The sequence below is a fragment of the Mustela nigripes genome, chromosome 1, assembly GCF_022355385.1.
Source record: "Mustela nigripes isolate SB6536 chromosome 1, MUSNIG.SB6536, whole genome shotgun sequence".
Lineage (NCBI taxonomy): Eukaryota > Metazoa > Chordata > Mammalia > Carnivora > Mustelidae > Mustela > Mustela nigripes.
In genome coordinates, this window is record NC_081557.1 from 244,681,747 (window position 1) to 244,700,768 (window position 19,022).

Here is a 19,022-nt window from a genome sequence, read left to right on the forward strand (position 1 = left end):
GAGAGCAATCAGGATTTGCTTGAATCATTTGAGAAAGGAGTAGACACTGAAACAAAACTGGTGTTCTGCCAACATGAGAAAGAGGAAAATGACTCTTAGATAAGTAACTTATGATACAGTGGAGTATTCCATAAATAATGTGGGGAGACTAGACTATCCATACAGAAGAAAAGAAAGCTAGATCTGAATAACACCATAAACAAAAATAAATTCCATGTGGATTAAGATGTCAAATGTCAAAAGTTAATATTTAGCAGAAAATATAGAACAATATGTTTTGAAATTAGGAGTAGAAATAGATTTCTAATGTAAAATATAAATAAGCACAAATCATAAATGATAACATTAATCAGCTAGACTATATCAAATTTTTAAACTTTTGTATAATATACTGGCATTAAAGTTGAAAGACACACCACAGCCTCAGAGAAGTATTTGCATGACATAAGACAGTGCTTCTGTTACCCAACAGATAAAAATGGGCACAGTATAAGAATGAGCAATTGACAGAAGAGGAAAACTGAGGCGTCCATATATACTATAAAAGATGCTCAACTTCATCAGTAGTCAAAGAATTGCAAACTTATATAAAGAAATAGCACTATTAATAATAGACCCATGACTAATAATAGACCCACCATTACTAACAGACCCACTATTAAAAAATGTTCTAATTTGATAAGACTGAGTCCTGACACTATGTGGGGAAACAAAATGTCATCCATGCCTAGCAGAAGGGTCGACTAGGTCCACCTCGTTGGTGATCACTTTATTAATATTTAGTAAATTCAACAATATGCATGGTCAATAATCTAACATCCTTTCCACGATATGTGTCCTAGAGAAACTCTTTCACATGTACAGCAAAACACATGGTCTAGGATATTCACCACATTCTTTCTTCTTTTTTCTTCTTCTTTTTTTTCCTCTCTCTCCCTCTCCACACACACACATACAATCAAATAGTATGGCATAGTTTAAATAAATGAACTAGATCTATATATGTCAACTTGAATTATCTTTAAAATAGAATGTTGAGGTGCGCCTTGGTGGCTCAGTGGGTTAAGCCTCTGCCTTCGGCTCGGGTCATGATCTCAGGGTCCTGTGATCAAGCCCTGCATCAGGCTCTCTGCTCAGCAGAGAGCCGGCTTCCCCCTCCCTCTCTGCCTGCCTCTCTGCTTACTTGTGATCTCTCTCTCTGTATAATATAATATAAATAAAATCTTAAAAAAATAAAATAAAATAGAATGTTGAGAGGAAAACACAGGTTGTTTAGGATTATAGTACAATATTACTTACATAAAAAGTAAAACCCAGAGCACAATAGTCTATATTATTTATGAATAAGGAAGTATTTAATAAAAATACAGAAGCAAGGAATCATGTTTGTGATTACCTCTGGGAAAGGAAAAAGGAGAACCAGAGCAAGGAAGGGTATAAGTATCAGAGATGTTTCAACCTTATTTCTACTTTTATTTCTTTAATGAGAAAGGATATAAAATAAATATTAAAAATGGATAAATTATATTGAGTCAGTGTGGAGAGTACAAATAGATATGTCATATTATTTTATCTCAGTTTGAAATGCTTTTTAATTTTTGTTTTTTTTTAAGCTTTTATTTTTTCATGTGAGAGAGAAAGAAACAGCACAAGTAGAGGGAGGGGCAGAAGGAGAGGGATTTTTAAGTTTTCCATGAAAATATTTCATCAAGGTCCTCATTGTATGGGATGAAAAGGTCCTCATCCCATACAAATCACTTCAAATTCACTACATTCACAAGTGTAATTTGTCTTCCTCCATCTTTTATTAAGCATCATTTTAAGCCACGTGCTATATGTCGTTTGAGGATTAGAGACTAGCTAGTGTCAGAAGAAATGTAAATAGTAGTAATAGTCAGCAAGGAGAGTAGCAAAGATGGAAGAAAGATACCATGACGGTCAAGAAAGGTCCAAATGGTATAAAGTTGAAAAGAGATTGGTCAAATGCTCAAAAAAGATTCTTGATAGTGAGTGAGATGCCAAAGATGTCACTGTCCAAAAACAAAACAAAACAAAACAAAAAACAAAAAAACATAGGTATGGAAATTTTCTACTGTAATTTTAATTTGGAGGCTCTTAGAGAATATGATATAGAGTATATGTCAACTATAAGACTTACTACTAAGACTACAAAAAATATCAAAGATCCCCCCCACCGGAAGCGACCATTTTAATTATTAATATCCCATGAATCTCCCACAGCAACATACCTGGAGGAGGAGTCTTTCAAAAGCCAGAAAGTTGTCCCACTTAGCAGTCTGCGGGTGTTTCAGAGTTTGAACTGTGGCTAGTCCAAGCTGTAGGAGCCCACAGTGATTCACTAAAGCTTGGAGGTTGTTCTTGAAGAGCTGAATATAGGACATGAGCTGTCCTGGAGTGACTCTCCCTGGAGAAACATAATAATCTATCAGTAGTAAACTCATGACAAGAATGTCATTAATAACATTACTGCTTCATATTGGCACAGAATTTCAGAGTTGGCTGTAAGCTTTCTTAAGCTATTGTGATTCTTACAACAACATGGTGACAGGAGCAAATGTGAAGCTATTTCCTGCCTTTCACAGGTAAAGAAACAGGGGCGCCTGAGTGGCTCAGTCAGTTAAGCATCCGACTCTTGATCTCAGCTCCCGTCTTGATCTCAGGGGTGTATGTTCATGGAGCCCACTTAAAAAAACAAACAAACTGGGGCACCTGGGAGGCACACAGTTGGTTAAGTGTCTGACTCTTGGTTTCACTTCAGGTCATGATCTCAGGGTCATAAGATCCCGCCTGAAGCTCCACGCTCAGCAAGGAGAATACATGATACCCTCACTCCCTTTGTCCCCCTACTCATGCTCTCTTTCACTCTAAATATAAATGAATAAATCTTTAAAATTAAATAAATAAAAATTAATAAATTAAACACACACACACACACACACACTCACACACACAAGGAAAGAAACAGATATTAAGTGATCTGGCCAAGGCCATATTACTAGAAGAACTTATTTTATAATTGTGCAATGCCCACAAGTAAGTTCTCAAAGTCATCCTATAAGTATCTGGTGAGCTCAACATGGAGTGGCTCCCCAAGAAGAGTGCATACTGATTTAAAAAGCAAAAAGGCAAAATTTCTAATGGTGTGTGTATGTTTAGAAAGTAAGAAGAGAAGTCTGTTACGACTGTGGCTCAAACCTCACCACTGAGATCAATGGGTTCATGACAAAATTCATGACGATCAAAGCTGGCTGTTGTATGAAATAAAAATCTATGGAGAACTGGGGTGGCAAAAACACTGGGAGATGAGGCATCAGAAGAAAATGCAGGCATGAGCTATACAGCACACGTGCCCCAATGGTCACCTAGACTAAAACAAGAGCCCCATCTCATAAAAGACTAGACATAGTACAGAAAAGCAAAACACCTGTTGAAGGTTCACTCTGTAGAACCTTTAAGTCCAAGGACTGCCTATGGCAGTCCTTTAAGTGAGTCACTTTGCATTGTCCAGTGTGTCAAACTGCATTCCTGCCATTCATGGCTGCTATGGACAAAACTCCAGAACACCAGAGTCTCTCCGTCGGACAGGGAGGCCGCAACAGGGCCAAACATAGATGCGAGTCAGGTAAATCTTTCCTACACAGCTTATCCACACTATGCTTGTGGGTTGCTCTCCAATGCCTGAAATCCAAGTTTGCTTATTACATCTAGGTTTAATATTTGGCAATGAAATCCCCTATATTTGTTGAGCACCTTACAGTTCACATGGCGCAAGCAAGCCATCTTCTGATGATCATAGCAACTCTATGCGGTGGCAAGCAAGGCATGGGCTCCACCTGTGAGAGCCCCCTGAGGCACTGGGAATTCAGTGTCTTTCATAACGCTAAATACCAGGTATCTTAATAAACCGTTTTTGACCACAATACACAAAAACTAAAGACCTCACCACAAGAAACTTATAAGCCTGCAACAAAAAGAAGAGTAGTAGGATGATAAGTGGTGAAGCAAGTCTCACTCATTTCTTTGGTTCCGTGATAAAGTCTGAGTTCATTCCTGAAACTCAAGGCGGCAAGCTACTGACCTACTGGCTTAACTACTGACAGAGAAGAGCCTCATCACCTTCTTCTTCGTCTGGTTTTGAGTCAGGTTTATTAATGTGTAATTGACATACAGGAAAATCCACCCTTCTTTGGCGTATAGCTCCATGGGCTGTGACAAATGCATGTAGTTGGGTAAGCACCGTCACAGTCAAGGTACCAAACATTTCCATCATTCCAAAGAGCTTCCCCTCTTTGCAGTCAATTCTCCTTCTCCACCCCAGCCCTGATGAGCACTTCTCTGTGTTTATCTGATCTCTGTCCCATAGTTGAGCTTTTCCAGAATGTTCTATAAGTTGAATTACATAGTCTGGAGCCTTTTGACTCTGGCTTCTTTCACTTTAGCTTAAAGCATTTGCTATTTGTGCTGTTGCCTGTATTAATAGTATGCTCCCTTTTCTTGCTGAATCATACTCCATTGTATAAATATGCCATAGTTTACCTAGCCATTCATTTATCCATTCACCAGTTAGTGATCATTTGGACTATTTCCAATTCTTAGAAATTATGAATAAATTCTTCACAAATATCCAGGTTCAGGTTTTCATGGGAGTATGTGTGTGTGAACAAATGGTTTCATTTTTCTTGGGTAAATTTCTAGACCTGGGATTACTGGGTCATATGCTAAATGTATGTTTAACTGTGTAAGAAACTGACAAACTGATTTCCAAAGCAGCCTGTCCCGCCAGCAACCTATGAGAGTTCTAGTACTTCACGTCCTCACCAGCACTTGCTACTACCACTTATTTTTATTTTAGTCATTCTAAGACATGGGTAGAAATATCTCACTGTGGCTTTAATTTGTATTTTTCTAATGATGAGTAATGCTGGCCATCTTTGTATGTGCTTATGTGCCATGCTATATGTTTTTTGGTGAGGTGTCTGTTCAAATATTTTCCCATTTTTTATTAGGTTGTTTACTTTCTTTTTTAAAAAATTCTATTTATTTATTTTACACAGAGAGATCACAAGTAGGCAGAGAGGCAGGCAGAGAGAGAGAAGTGGGGAAGCAGGCTCCCCATTGAGCAAAGAGCCAGATTCGGGACTCAATCCTAGGACCCTGAGATCATGACCTGAGCTGAAGGCAGAGGCTTAACCCACTGAGCCACCCAGGCACCCAGTTGTTTACTTTCTTGTTATTAAATTGTGCCATTACTTTTATTAGGTCATTGATTCAACATGTATTTTTATGACAGACACTGTTCTTGCTGTTAGAAATAAACCCGTGAACAAATCAGACAAAACTCTCTGTCCTCACAGTGAACAAATACAGAAGACAAATATATCTCCTTGATGCCCTTCTAATGAATTCAGTCTATTACATATCATTCTCATTAGGGGTGGAGGCCTTTTGTGCAGATGATAACATGTTTACACAATGACATCTTCTAACGCCTATTTAATATTAACACTAAATACGTGAAAAAAATTTTCACATGAAATGGGTTCAATTCACGATTGACATGACCTCCATGTACTTGTTTACACATTGTACTGCTGGTGGTGGCAATTTCGTTCCTGGACATGTAGAGCTTAGTCTATAAAGAGAGATATTCATTAAACAATTATACAAAAAATTACTTAATCATGATTGCAGTAATACTGCTAAGGAAAAACACAAAATGTCTTGGAAGCATGAAAGGCCCTTTAAGATTCAAAACTGTCAAACTCGGGACGCCTGGGTGGCTCAGTTGGTTAAGCAGCTGCCTTCGGCTCAGGTCATGATCCCAGCATCCTGGGATCGAGTCCCACGTCGGGCTCCTTGCTCCGCAGGGAGCCTGCTTCTCCCTCTGACTCTGCCTTCCACTCTGTCTGCCTGTGCTCGCTCTCGCTCGCTCGCTCTCTGACAAATAAATAAATAAAATCTTAAAAAAAACAAACAAACAAAAAAACAAAAAACTGCCAAACGCTCCAACCCTGTCTACTTAACTAGGGAGGCAGAATTAAGCTCAAAATACATACAACCCATTTGCAATTTAATTGTTGTTTAGAAAGACCACAAGAAATGAAAATCATGGGTGCCTGGGTGGCTCAGTGGGTTGAGCCTCTGCCTTTGGCTTGGTTCATGATCTCAAGGTCCTGGGATCAAGCCCCTCATCGGGCTCTCTGCTCAGCGGGGAGCCTGCTTCCTCCTCTCTCTCTGCCTGCCTCTTTGCCTACTTGTGATCTCTGTCTGTCAAATAAATAAATTTTAAAAAAAGAAGTGAAAATCATCAGAGAAAGTCATCAGAAGGTCTGTTTAGATTTCTATTATAACAACTCTATGTTCAATTCAAAGATAAGAGTTTCTTTGATTCAAAAACAGAGTTGAACTTTTTATCCAGTTAGCATTTCCTAGCTCGGCCTCTAGTCATCATATTTACGTAATGCTGCCTGCCCAGGTAAGGCGTGTGATCCAAAGGAACAAAGGAGTATAGAGAACTTGGTAACTGGAAATGCAACAACACACTACATTGTGAACTTAGTAGCTATTTGCATTTGCTGCCCTATTCTGTTCCCCTCTATATAGTTTTTTCTTACACACAAATGCTAGTAACACGTCATTAGGTATGTCTTGATACTCCATTAGCATGCTACTTGGAATTCAGTAAAAAAGTACATCATGTGGTGCTTTAAAATACAGGCTATATTCCTTGGTAGCTAGGAGACAGTATGTGCCCCCACTGATTGAATGGGCCCCACCCTTTGGGCGCCTTTTGGGTACCAATTCTGACCAAGGTGATAGGCTAGTTCAAATATCTACTAGGGTAAATTGTAATTCAATTGGTCACTTATTTGTGACCTCGCATGACTGTGCAGTTTTCTCTATGTGTTACAGTCTCATTGGTCACCTGTGCATGGCCAGGCACAATCACATGGCCTTTGCCCTTAAAAGCTAGTCTGTAAGGCAGAGAGAGGTCACCTCTTTGCAAGAGACGGCCCTGGCCAGTTAGTTTGATTCTCGATGCTTGGCTCGAAATAAAGCTTTGCTTGGCCTTCAAAAAAAAAAAAAAAAAATACAGGCTAGTGCAATTTTCAAAACTGGAAACTTAGTCACAACCTTACATGAAACAAATGGAAATCAACTAACTGACTACCAAAATGCTACAGTGAGACTGATGACCCGAGAAAGCTGACTAAAATAGCAAGCAACCAGAAGCAGGTGCTGAAAAAGTAATAGGAGGACATACTTACATCACAAAACAATCACAAAAGCGTTTCGTGCAGACTTACATGGTGATTTTAAGATGTCCATTCAGAAGGCCTTGTAACACAATTTTTAAAGCCATAAAAACAAAAGTTAGTTGATATCAAGACTGCAGGAGATGAGATTAAAACTCATCCCAAAGGATGAGTTTAGTGTAGAAATAGGAAATTTATTCATTGGTGGAACCAAACCCCTTAGGGAGCTACCCAGAGAAATGACACAAATCCTTTATTTGTGTCATTTGTTCCGCTTCTGGCACGCTAGTAGACTGAAACTATCCTAACTCATGGTTTTCCAGATTCCTCTCCAAATAAGATTTGTAGGGAGTAAGCAAAGAATTGTCATCTACCACTATCTCAGTTCTTGCTTCCTTTCTCCAGATCACCATCCCTGGCCACACATACAGATGAGTGCGGCTTTTATTGTGGAACTAACCTCAGCATGGCATTCTATTGCTTATATGAAAGGGTATTTCTTTTGTTTTCGCTCTTTTCCTATTAAAGGTATTTTCTAAAATATTTTCAACAATTATTCTCCAAAAGAAAAAGACTACATAACATATAGCAACTTCCTGAAAGATGATGATCTAAAATCCGAGAAATCGTTTTCAAGTAAGAAAAGCTATTGGGCTTTTTTTTTATTTTTTGAGAGTTTTTAAGAAAGAGAAATAGGCTTCTTACTTAGATTTAGCTAAGAGAAAAACATAAAACTCTATCAACCATCAATTCTCTATTATATTTTAAATCCTCATTAAAATATAATTATCTCTTGAGGGAAAGTGAATACATTTGGAAAATAAAAGGATTTAACATTTTAATATTTGTGATCCTTATGATAAAGAATTCAACTGAATTCAAATGCATCATGGATCCTATTTTTTCCATTAACCTCATACACTTGATAAATTATAATTTTCTCAACCTGTTTTGTTAAAATATATTAAAATATATAGAATATTAAATATATTTGTTAAAATATATTTAAAATATCTACACATATCTACACATACATGATTCTTTGTTGATATGCTTAAAATAAAGAATATTCTGTCAATGTCAGGTTTGATTTAATCATAAAACTGTCGTAATGGTAGAAAACCACCACCACCAGAAATTTTGTCTAAAATAGCGTATTTAGCTACTAAAAATTTTTAAAACCTCTTGGCATGAGAAATAATAAAAACTGTCATTGCACGTTTTTTATTCATCATTTTCATGAAAACCCAAATTGGATAAACAAACTTAGGTGTTTCAAGTCTTGCATTCCCAGAAATCAGCATTTCATTTGTCTCTTTGTCAATCACTTTTCTAATATAATAAGGATGCAGGACATTAAAATATTTAAATATAAGAGGTCCTGCTGAAACTCTGGTTTATTTGTTCATACACAATTGGGAAACAGAATAATTTCAGTATTACACAAAAGTCACATCTGTTCATATATTGCTTTTTTTCTCATTACTTCAACATTTTGTGCCACCTAATAACAGCAGCTGAACACAAAGTAAACAAACACAGCTGAACACCACAAGCCACGAGAGGAACCAAGCACCACAGGCAGTGCCCATGTGTCTCTAGCTCTTCCTCTTGGCTCCGCCTGGCCACGGGGCCTGTCTTGGAAGTGCTTCCTGTTTGATTCTCCCTGATCTTTAGTGCAACTAATAAGCCTCCACTCCTCTTCACATCCCCGTCCAGTGAGCTACTTTCAATGCTTTTGTTCACATAACGTCCTGTATAAGCTGTAACATTTATTTCTAGAAATTTAGCATATCTTTTTAATTGTGCTGGTATCTTATCAAGATTCTTACTGGTTTTGTCAGTTCTCTGATTATTGATCTGCAAAGATGTTTGAATGGGCCTCTGCTAATGGTATTTTTTTTTTTTGTCCTAGTATGTGATTTTGCAAAACAACTTTTCCAGGGATTTATACACATTATAGCAAAAATACGCACAACAATATATATATCAAAGGTGACAACTTTTACTAAAGTTAAGCTTTTGAGTCTTTGGCAGTGTCACCAGAGAAAATTTCGAGTGTAATTCAAGAGTTGACATAAGACAGCCAGAATCTTGTGCATGAAAGAGGGTTTAGGAGTTTTGTGAATAGCATACAAAAGGCTTAGGGGTGCTTGGGTGGGTGGGTGGTTCAGTCGATTAAGCATCTGCCTTCGGCTCAGGTCATGATCTCAGGGTCCTGGGATTGAGCCACACTGGGCTCCCTGTTCCCTGGGGAGTCTGCTTCTCCCTCTCACTCTCCCTCTGTGCCCCCTCTTTGAATAAATAAATGAATAAATAAATATTCATTTATTCTAAATGAATAAATAAAATCTTAAAACAAAACAAAACCACAAAAGGCTCGGAGAGTAGACCAAGCACATAGTGTATATCCACTCTTTACTCCATCAGAATGACAGAAAAAATAAAAAGGGATAGGAACACACAACAAAGAGATTGTGAGATAGTCTATAAGCAGACAAGAGATTTCAAACATTTTGCCCCATCTGTTGGTTATCTTTGTAACCTACATTATATACTAAAACTTTCTTTTTTGGTCTGTCAAATACAGATGGTATCCTACGGCCTTTCATGTTCTAAGAAGAGAATCATAGCCCCCCTTACACATCCCCCTTACTTTTTATCTCCCCCTTTCATCTTGCAAATCATTTGTACTTTTATTTTTCCCTTGCCATGATGACTGGCATTTATATTTTGTTCTGTAACCATAATTTAGTCTTATGTGCTTTTTCCATGGTTTCATCAAAAAAAAAAAAGTTCAAAATCAATCAATAAAGCCTACATCATTGTAAACTATATAACTATTAATGACAGAAGCAAATTATGCGCTATGATTACACTTCCTTATGCATATAATACTTTGCTCCTAGAATGCTCTGTGGTGTATTTCCTTCCTTCCTCCCTCCCTCTTTCTTTCCTTCCCTTTCCTTTCTTTTCCTTCTTTCCTTCCTACCCCTGCCCTTCCTTTGCATTATCTACCTTAACCAAAGCTTTAACATGGAGGACATGGGGAGTTAGAGTATTCTAACCTCAAATACAGTGTCCTGTCTTTGGAGTCTGGGAGCTTTTCCCCTCTCTGAATACTGCCAAACCTTTCACTCTCCCATTCTAATATGGGCAAATATTGTCCTAGGCCTTTCTGCATAGCCAGCAGCCTGGAACTCCTTTTATTGCTCTCCTCTGTTGGAACAGTTTCATTAAATCCCTGATTTGTCTTTCTTGGTATACTGCCTTTTCTTGCTGGACATTCTTATGTAACCTCAGAAAAGGAACTGTGAAGAAAGCAGTTTTTGTATCCCTGAAAAGGCATTTTCTTACCCTCAAAGCTTCATGGTAGTTTATTGGAGTCTGGAATTCTAGGTGGCTGATAATGTATTATTCACTGTCCTCTGGTTTTCAGGGTTGCTGATAAACAGTGTGTGCTAGTCTCATTCCTGTTCCTTTGTAGGTGAGCTTCTTTTTTCCATCTTGGGACCTTTAGGATCTTACTCTCTTGTACTCTAAGGACTCATAGTGATCATGTCTAATTTAGAGGTCTTTTTATTCTTTCCAATTTCATCTCAGTAGGCCTATTCAATTTGACTATGTCCTTCACATCTGGGAAAGTCTCACATTCGTTCTTTGCGAATTTCTTTTTTTTTTTTTTAAGATTTTATTTATTTATTTGACAGACAGAGATCACAAGTAGGCAGAGAGGCAGGCAGAGAGAGAGGAGGAAGCAGGCTCCCCTCTGAGCAGAGAGCCTGACGTGGGGCTCGATCCCAGGACCCTGGGATCATGACCTGAGCCGAAGGCAGAGGCCCAACCCTCTGAGCCACCCAGGCACCCCCGTCCTTTGCTAATTTCTTATTCTCTGCTTTCTCTTTCTTTCTGAAACTTCTAATATAGTTCTTGGATATCCTGGATTGGTTCTCTTTATATTTTATCTTTTCTATCATATTTCAATGTCCTGTTTTCTTCTACATTATAGGAGAGTTTCTCAATTTATGTTTAAACTTTGGGTGAATTTTGTTTTGGTACATACCATAAAGTTCATCCTTAAATTATGTAATTGAGTGATTTATAGTCTATTTACAGAGTTGTATAATTATCACCACCATACAATTTGAGAACATTTTCATCACACCAAGAAAAAGACCATATCCAAATTTCCTCAGTTATGAAAAAGATATACTGCTATAAATCTACATGTTGGAATAAAACCTGAATGAAATTTTCCATTGGGAGACACAATGGTGCTTAGTTATACTTATTTACAACTGAGAAAAGCAGAAATGAGAATATTCAAGTAATTATAAGTGAACTCTTTTTTAATATAGTAATACTACTGTCATTTTTATCATATTAAAAAAATTTTAACTAAAGTATAAATGCCTGGAAGATAAAAGAGGAAAAGAAGAGTACTAAAGGATGGAGGAAAACAAATAAAAATAATCCTCCCATCCCCAGCCACCCAAAAAGGCTTGGTCTAGAATACATGAAAAGGCAGTATGGTGGAGGAAGCCATGTCCCCAGAAGGAACCAGCAACTCCAGACTCAGGAGCCTCAGGTATGACGGAGGTAGAAAGTGAGGAGCATAATACAAAGCAAAGTATACAAATAGTAAGTGCATAGTTCAACTACTTTTTACATATGTATCTATCCATGTAACCCCCATCCAGATCAACATATGGAATATATCCAATACCCTAGGAGACTCCTTGGTATACATATACTTACCCAGCCGGTAATCCCACAAAGGTAGACCATTACTTCTAGCTCTACTACCAAAGACCATTTTTTTCTCTGTTTTGAGCCTCATATAAGTGAAGTTATACATATGTACTCTTTCGTGTCTAGCTTTTTTTCAACATTATCCAGAATCTCAATCTTTTTTTCTTTTTCCTAACCATGCTTTATTGCTCTGTATTACCATAGAAGTTTCTTCATCTATTCTGCCTTAAAGGATACTTAGATTCTACAGTTTGGGGCCATTATAGATAATGATGCTATGAACACTCTATTACATGCCTTTTGGTGAACACTAGCACTCATTTCTAGCGGTTATATGCCCACATGTTTGCTGGGTGAGTATATGCTTCACTTTAGTTGATAATGTCAAACAGTTTTCCATGGTTGTGTCAATATTTTCACACATTTTAAATTTGATTAAATTTAACAATTTAATATAATTTTGAAAGTATATAAGCAATGTCTGTATCACTAAGTTTCCTTCTGGTATTTTATGTTTGGTAGCCAAAACACTAATAAAAATGAGAGAAAAGAATCACAGTGGAAAATACATTGCCATATGATACTATGCATCTTTGTTTCATTGTTCTCATACTGTTTTTACGTATTTACTTACTTACTTCTTACCTAGTTACGTAGAAAAAGGCCTGGAAAACAAGGTATTAATTTAGGAACAAAGACTATGTTGAAGAGCAAGATGGAGGGGAGGGAAGATATTTTATTTTATGTACATTGTGATTTGAATTTTCTAGAAGCATGTGCTAGTATTATTTTTTAATATATATTTTTTAAAGATTTTATTCATTTATTTCACAGAGAGAGATCACAAGTAGGCAAAGAGGCAGGCAGAGAGAGAGTGAGGGGGAAGCAGGCTCCCCGCTGAGCAGAGAGCCCGATGCAGGCCTCGATCCCAGGACCCTGGGATCATGACCTGAGCTGAAGGCAAAGGCTTAAGCCACTAAGGACCAGGTGCCCACTAGTGTTACTTTTTAACCTCTTTATTCCGAAATTAAATCGTTTATCTCAGGTAAAATAAACAGATTTGTACAATGGATGAAGCATTGTCTTTCAACAGATTAAAGAAATAGAAAAGTGATAATAACTGCTTGCTTCCCACCTCTACTGAGGTCAAAGGGCAAAGAAATATGGTTAACATGCAGGTGGAGAGATTTAAGTCAGAATGAGAAACAAACTTCATGATGGCAATGACTAAAGATGCTGAAACAAGTTATTAAAGGAGGAAGAAGGAAAATGTTATGAATCTTCTCCCGTAGGGACTGAAGGACAGGATATACAGCCATCTGTATTGTGAAACCTGGACAAAGTACAGCTGGGAATTGATGTCCATTTTTATACTACCATATATATGAAGGTTTCCTGGGATTTCCTTTAAATTGTGTATGTTTCTTGTTACACAAATTTTGAGCTTTACAGCATTATGAAGAGTAAGAAACTAATGTGAAAATAGCATTTTAATTATACAAATCAATTCAAATGTTTCCAAAATTCAGAAGTTTATTGTAAAATATGTTTTCAGAATAGCTTGGAATGAAGTATAACTGCTGAGGGACCATGGGTCACAAATAGAAAATAAACCGCTCTCTCTGAAAGTTATATAAAACACTGAAATATAAAATCACCAGAAGCATTTATGGTTTGGTTTTCCTTGGAAATGTAGCCTTCCCTAGGCTAACTTAAACACTGAATCAACATTCATAAACTCAAGAGAAAGCAGGGAAGGGAAGAGATAGATTACCTCTGTTATCTGGAAGGCAGTATCCAAGGCTGCCGGGAAAGGCACATTTCCTCGGTGGGACCACTCTGACCCGGAAAAGAATTTCTGCTCTTAGAGGAGCCTCTAGGTAAATAAATCCCACCCTGTAGCCACAGACCTTCTCACCATATCATTCTCTTGGGTTTTTAAACTCCTAGCCCATAGTCTCATGTTGAAAATACCTTTTATGTTGAGAAAACATAAAAAGGAAGAAGAGGAAAAGGAAGAGATGGATGAGGAAAAAAGAAGAGAAAAAGATGCACCAATTTAAGTTGAAAATAGAGGGCCAGAGAGCAGATCCTTGAAGAAGGGATGTTAGAAACTTAGATTCCCATTTTGCAGATGAGGAAAACAGAGAATGGAAACAATTTGAGGTCTGTTTTAAGTGATAGAGTTCAAGGGGAAGGCATTTGTTTAGTGGCCTTAAAGCATTCAGGCATTATTAATTATTAATTCAAAGGAAACTCTTTATGTTTCTGTATATTCCCTATCTTCATATCCCTAAATAGAGATATTCTTTAGGACTCTGGCCTCAGCCCTTTTTCTCAACCATTGTACCTTCTCTCTCTAGTTGATCGACCTTATGTTTCCTTTAGAAATTCACTACTTAGGTTTCAACATAATCACCAGGTAACTAAATCCCTAATCTCTATTTTCACTTCTGGAAATCTGTACTCTAGCCACACATTTTCCAACTGAGATGATCAGGGAACAAATCCTTTAGACAGAATAATTCTACCACAACATGTGGTAGAGTAGTCTTCATATGCAGTTGCGAGACCATTGGTCATTATGTTTACAATGTGTCTTGCCTGCCCAGGAGATGATAAATAATTCCATCATACTATACCCTTCTTATACAGAACACCCTGTATTTCATAAACACTATGTTTCACATAAATCACCTCATCTAATTATCAGATTACCAGATAATCTGCTAACCCCCCCATTTTACACATGGAGAAACAGATTCAGAAAAGTTAAATGACTTTGAAGACAAAATAATATTTTATACATTTCTTATTCCCTATAAGGACTTAATATATAATATATGCAGATAATAAATATCTTTCAAATGAACAAAAATGACTATTAGCTGTAGATCTGAATAATATCTAGAAAAAAAAATGCCAGTGAGCTTTCTCCCCTTCTACTTGGACACCCAACTATAATTCCAACAATCTCTAGGAAATTGTGTCAATCTTATACCCCAGGGAATGTGGAGTTCTTTTAAATGATGGTTCTCAAAGATGTTCCACAGGCCTCTGGGCTCCTGAGACACTATCAAGTGGTCAAAAAAGCCAAAGTTATTTTCATAATAGTACTAAGATGTTACTGGATTTTCTTACTCTGCAAAGTAACTCTGAAAAGTTACTCTTGCTACTCTTGTTTACCCCCGGTACAAAAACACTGGTGGGTAAAGGGGTTGGGGCCATCATACCAATACAGGCAGTGGTGCTGAATTATACAAGTAGTCAGTTTCACTTCGGAATGATCTTGATGAAACTATAAATGTTGTTCATTATTTTTTTTAAGGTTTTGTTTATTTATTTGACAGACAGAGATCACAAGTAGGCAGAGAGGCAAGCAGAGAGAGAGAGGGAAGCAGTCTCCCTGCTGAGCAGAGAGCCCGATGTGGGGCTCGATCCCAAGACCCTGGGATCATGATCTGAGCTGAAGGCAGAGGCTTTAATCCACTGAGCCACCCAGGCACCCCAAATGTTGTTAATTTTATCAAATCTCAACCCTTAAGAAAACATCAATATCCTGCGTAAAGAAATGGGAAAAATACAAAAAGCGCTTCTGATACAAACTGAAGTATAATGATTGGCTTGAGGAAAAGCACTGAGGCAATTATTGAGCTATGAACTGAACTAACCCCTGTTTTCATGGCACACAATTTTTACTGGGAAAGACAAATGAAAAACTCTGATTCTTTATACATTTTCCAAAAAAAGAAAAAAGAATGAAGTGGGCTTGTTACTTCAAGGACAATGATTTGTCAAGAACAGAAGTAAGTTTTCATGTGAAAATTTTAATTTTGGAAAGCTTATATCTGCCCCTATATCCTTACATTCCAAATAACTAAATATTTTCTAATTATTTAATTGGGATAGCAACATATATGGTTTTTTAATATAATATGTGTCAACATCCAGAAGATCAGCATAATTTAGAGAACCAATATTTTCCAAGTGACTAATGCATATGGTATAAATAATGTGTGTATAAAAGATCCATTTATTTATTTTAGTTAGTTATGTTAGTCAACATACAGTACATCACCAGTTTTTGATGTAGTGTTCCGTGATTCACTGTTTGCATATAACACCCAGTGTTCCATGCAGTCCATGCCTTCCTTAATGCCAGTCATGGGGCTAACCCATCCTTCCACCCCGCTCCCCTCTGAAATCCTCCGTTTGTTTCCTGGAGCCCCTTGTCCCTCATGGTTCATCTCCCGCTCTGATTTCCTCCACCTTCATTTTCTCCTTCCTTCTCCTAATGCCCTCCATGCAATACCTTACATTCCACATATAAGGGAAACCATCTGATAACTGCTTTCTCTGCCTGACTTATTTCATTTAGCATAGTCTCCTCCAGTTCCATCCATGTCGATGCAAAGGATGGGTATCCATGATGGCTGAGTAATATTCCATTGTATATATGGACCACATCTTCTTTATCCATTCATCTTTTGAAGGGTATCTTGACTCCTTCCACAGTTTGGCTATTGTGGACATTGCTGCCTTGAACATTGGGGTGCATGTGCCCCTTCATTTTCACTACATCTATATCTTTCAGGTAAATACCTAGTAGTGCAATTGCTGGGTCATAGGATAGCTCTATTTTTAACTTTTTGAGGAACCTCCATACTATTTTCCAAAGTGGCTGTACCAACTTGCATTCCCACCAACAGTGTAAGAGGGTTCCCTTTTCTCCACATCCTCTCCAACATTTGTTGTTTCTTGCCCTGTCAGTTTTTGCCACTCTAACTGGTGTAAGGTTGTATCTCAATGTGGTTTTGATATGAATTTCCTTGATGGCTAATGTTGTTGAACATTTTTTCATGCATCTGTTAGCCATTTGTATGTCTTCTTTGGAGAAGTGTCCATGTCTTCTGCCCATTTTTGACTTGATTATTTGTTTTTTGGGTATTGAGTTTGAGAAGTTCTTTATAGATTTTACATACCAGCCCTTTGTCTGTAGTGTCATTTGTAAATATCTTCTCCCATTCCGTGGTTTGCCTCTTTGTTTTGTTGACTGTTTCCTTTGCTGAGCAGAAGCTGTTTTTCATTTTTTAATTGGGTTATGTTAATCACCATACAGTATATCAGTAGTTTTTGATGTAGTGTTCCATGATTCATTGTTTGCATATAACACCCAGTGCTCCATGCAATCCATACCCTCCTTAATACCCATCACCAGGCTCACCCATCCCCTCACCCCTCTCCCTTATAAAACCCTCAGTTGTTTCCCAGAGTCCATAGTCTCTCATGGTTTGTCTCCCACTCCAATTACTCCCCCTTCATTTTTGCCTCCCCCTAATGTCCTCCATGCTATTCTTTATATGCAGAAGCTTTTTATCTTGATGAAGTTCCAAAAGTTCATTTTCACTTTTGTTGCCCTTGCCTTTGGAGATGTGTCTTGAAAGAAGTTGCTGTGGCCAATGTCAAAGAGTTTACTGCCTATGTTCTCCTCTAGGATTTTGGTAGATTCCTGTTTCACATTTAGGTCTTTCATCTATTTAGAGTTTATCTTTTAAAAGACCCATTTAAAACATAAGAGACCAATGGCTTTTTATGTAACATGGTATGGAAAATCCAATGTTATGATTTTATATTCCACAATGTAATTAAATATAAGTAATTGCCTCTTGCAAAGCTGGTGCAGTATCAAAGAAGAATATCTTCAATTTTCTGAAAAGGTATTAAAATAGTCCTCCCTTTTCCAACTATATATCTTTCCGAGGCCATTTATTTTTATAAACTTGATCCAAAATACTACACCATAACAGATTATGAAGAAGCAAATAAAAGAAAACAGCTGGCTTCTATTAAACCAGACATTAGAGGTGCACAAAAATGTAAAACAGTGCTAGTCTACATTATTTTGTTTTAGGAATGAGTTATTTTTCATAAAAACATTACTCATGTTCACATGCAATAGGTTTACCACATTTTTATATTAATAAATAAATATCTTTAAAAATTATTCCTGCTTGAATTTCTAATGTAATATTATTTACCTACCAATGAATCAATAGATATAATCCATATAAACAAAGCTTATGGGGTCCTCAATAATTTTTAAGAATGTAAAGGGGTTCTAAGACCAAAAAGTTTGAGAACCATTGTTCATAATCAATGTCACCCTTGGATTCCACAAGAGAATGATAGAAAAAACAATCCATTAAACAAGTATATAACAAATACCAACTGAGAGTATTAATTCAAAATGTACTTACTAACTTCACGAACATTTACTGGATATAGAGTAAGTTCAAGATCTTCTGTTAGATATGGATAATACCAAGAAGCATAGGCAAGAGTTCTCAGTCCCAACTACTCAGGGTCTGCTAGTAACTACTGCAATAGCAATATGAACAAAAAACAGTACCAACAAGAACATAAGATGCTGTCCATTAGAGAGCATGGGAGGGGATAAGAGATACACTGGAGAAAGTGTTAGGTAAGATAAAGCCAGGAGACTGTGTATTTCAGTTTTTTGCAGGGGAGGGAGGGATAGAAGTAGGCTTTAAGATCAGCAGCAATCATTAACGGAGTACATATGCATAAGGTACAACAAGGGATACAAAAATATCTACAGTCATCTTGGAAGGTAGAAGTAAGGAACAGAAAGCATAAAACAACTATCAGAAAAAAAGAAGATAATCAGGGATAGCCTCCCAGTAGAGTACTACCAAACATTAAAGAAGAATTAATACCTATTCCCCTGAAACTGTTTCAAAAAATAGAAATGGAAAGAAAACTCCCTAATTCTCTATGAGGCTAGCATTATCTTGATCCCAAAACCAAAGACCCCACCTAAAAGGAGAATTACACACAAATATCACTGATGAACACGGATGCAAAAAGTCTCACCAAGATACTAGCTAATAGGATCCAAGAGTACACTTAAAGGATTATTCACCACAACCAAGTGGGATTTATTCCTGGGCTGCATGGGTGGTGGGTGGTTCA

The 19,022-nt window shown here is 37.3% G+C and overlaps 1 protein-coding gene across 1 annotated transcript in view; it reads right to left on the reverse strand.

The window, feature by feature from the left end:
• The window catches only part of SCFD2 (sec1 family domain containing 2), a 427,593-nt gene that overhangs the window by 324,012 nt on the left and 84,559 nt on the right, over positions 1–19,022 (reverse strand). Inside the window, exon 4 of the mRNA XM_059383887.1 lies at positions 2,250–2,425. Coding sequence (XP_059239870.1) covers positions 2,250–2,425 — 176 coding nt within the window. The remainder of the gene's footprint in view (positions 1–2,249; positions 2,426–19,022) is intronic.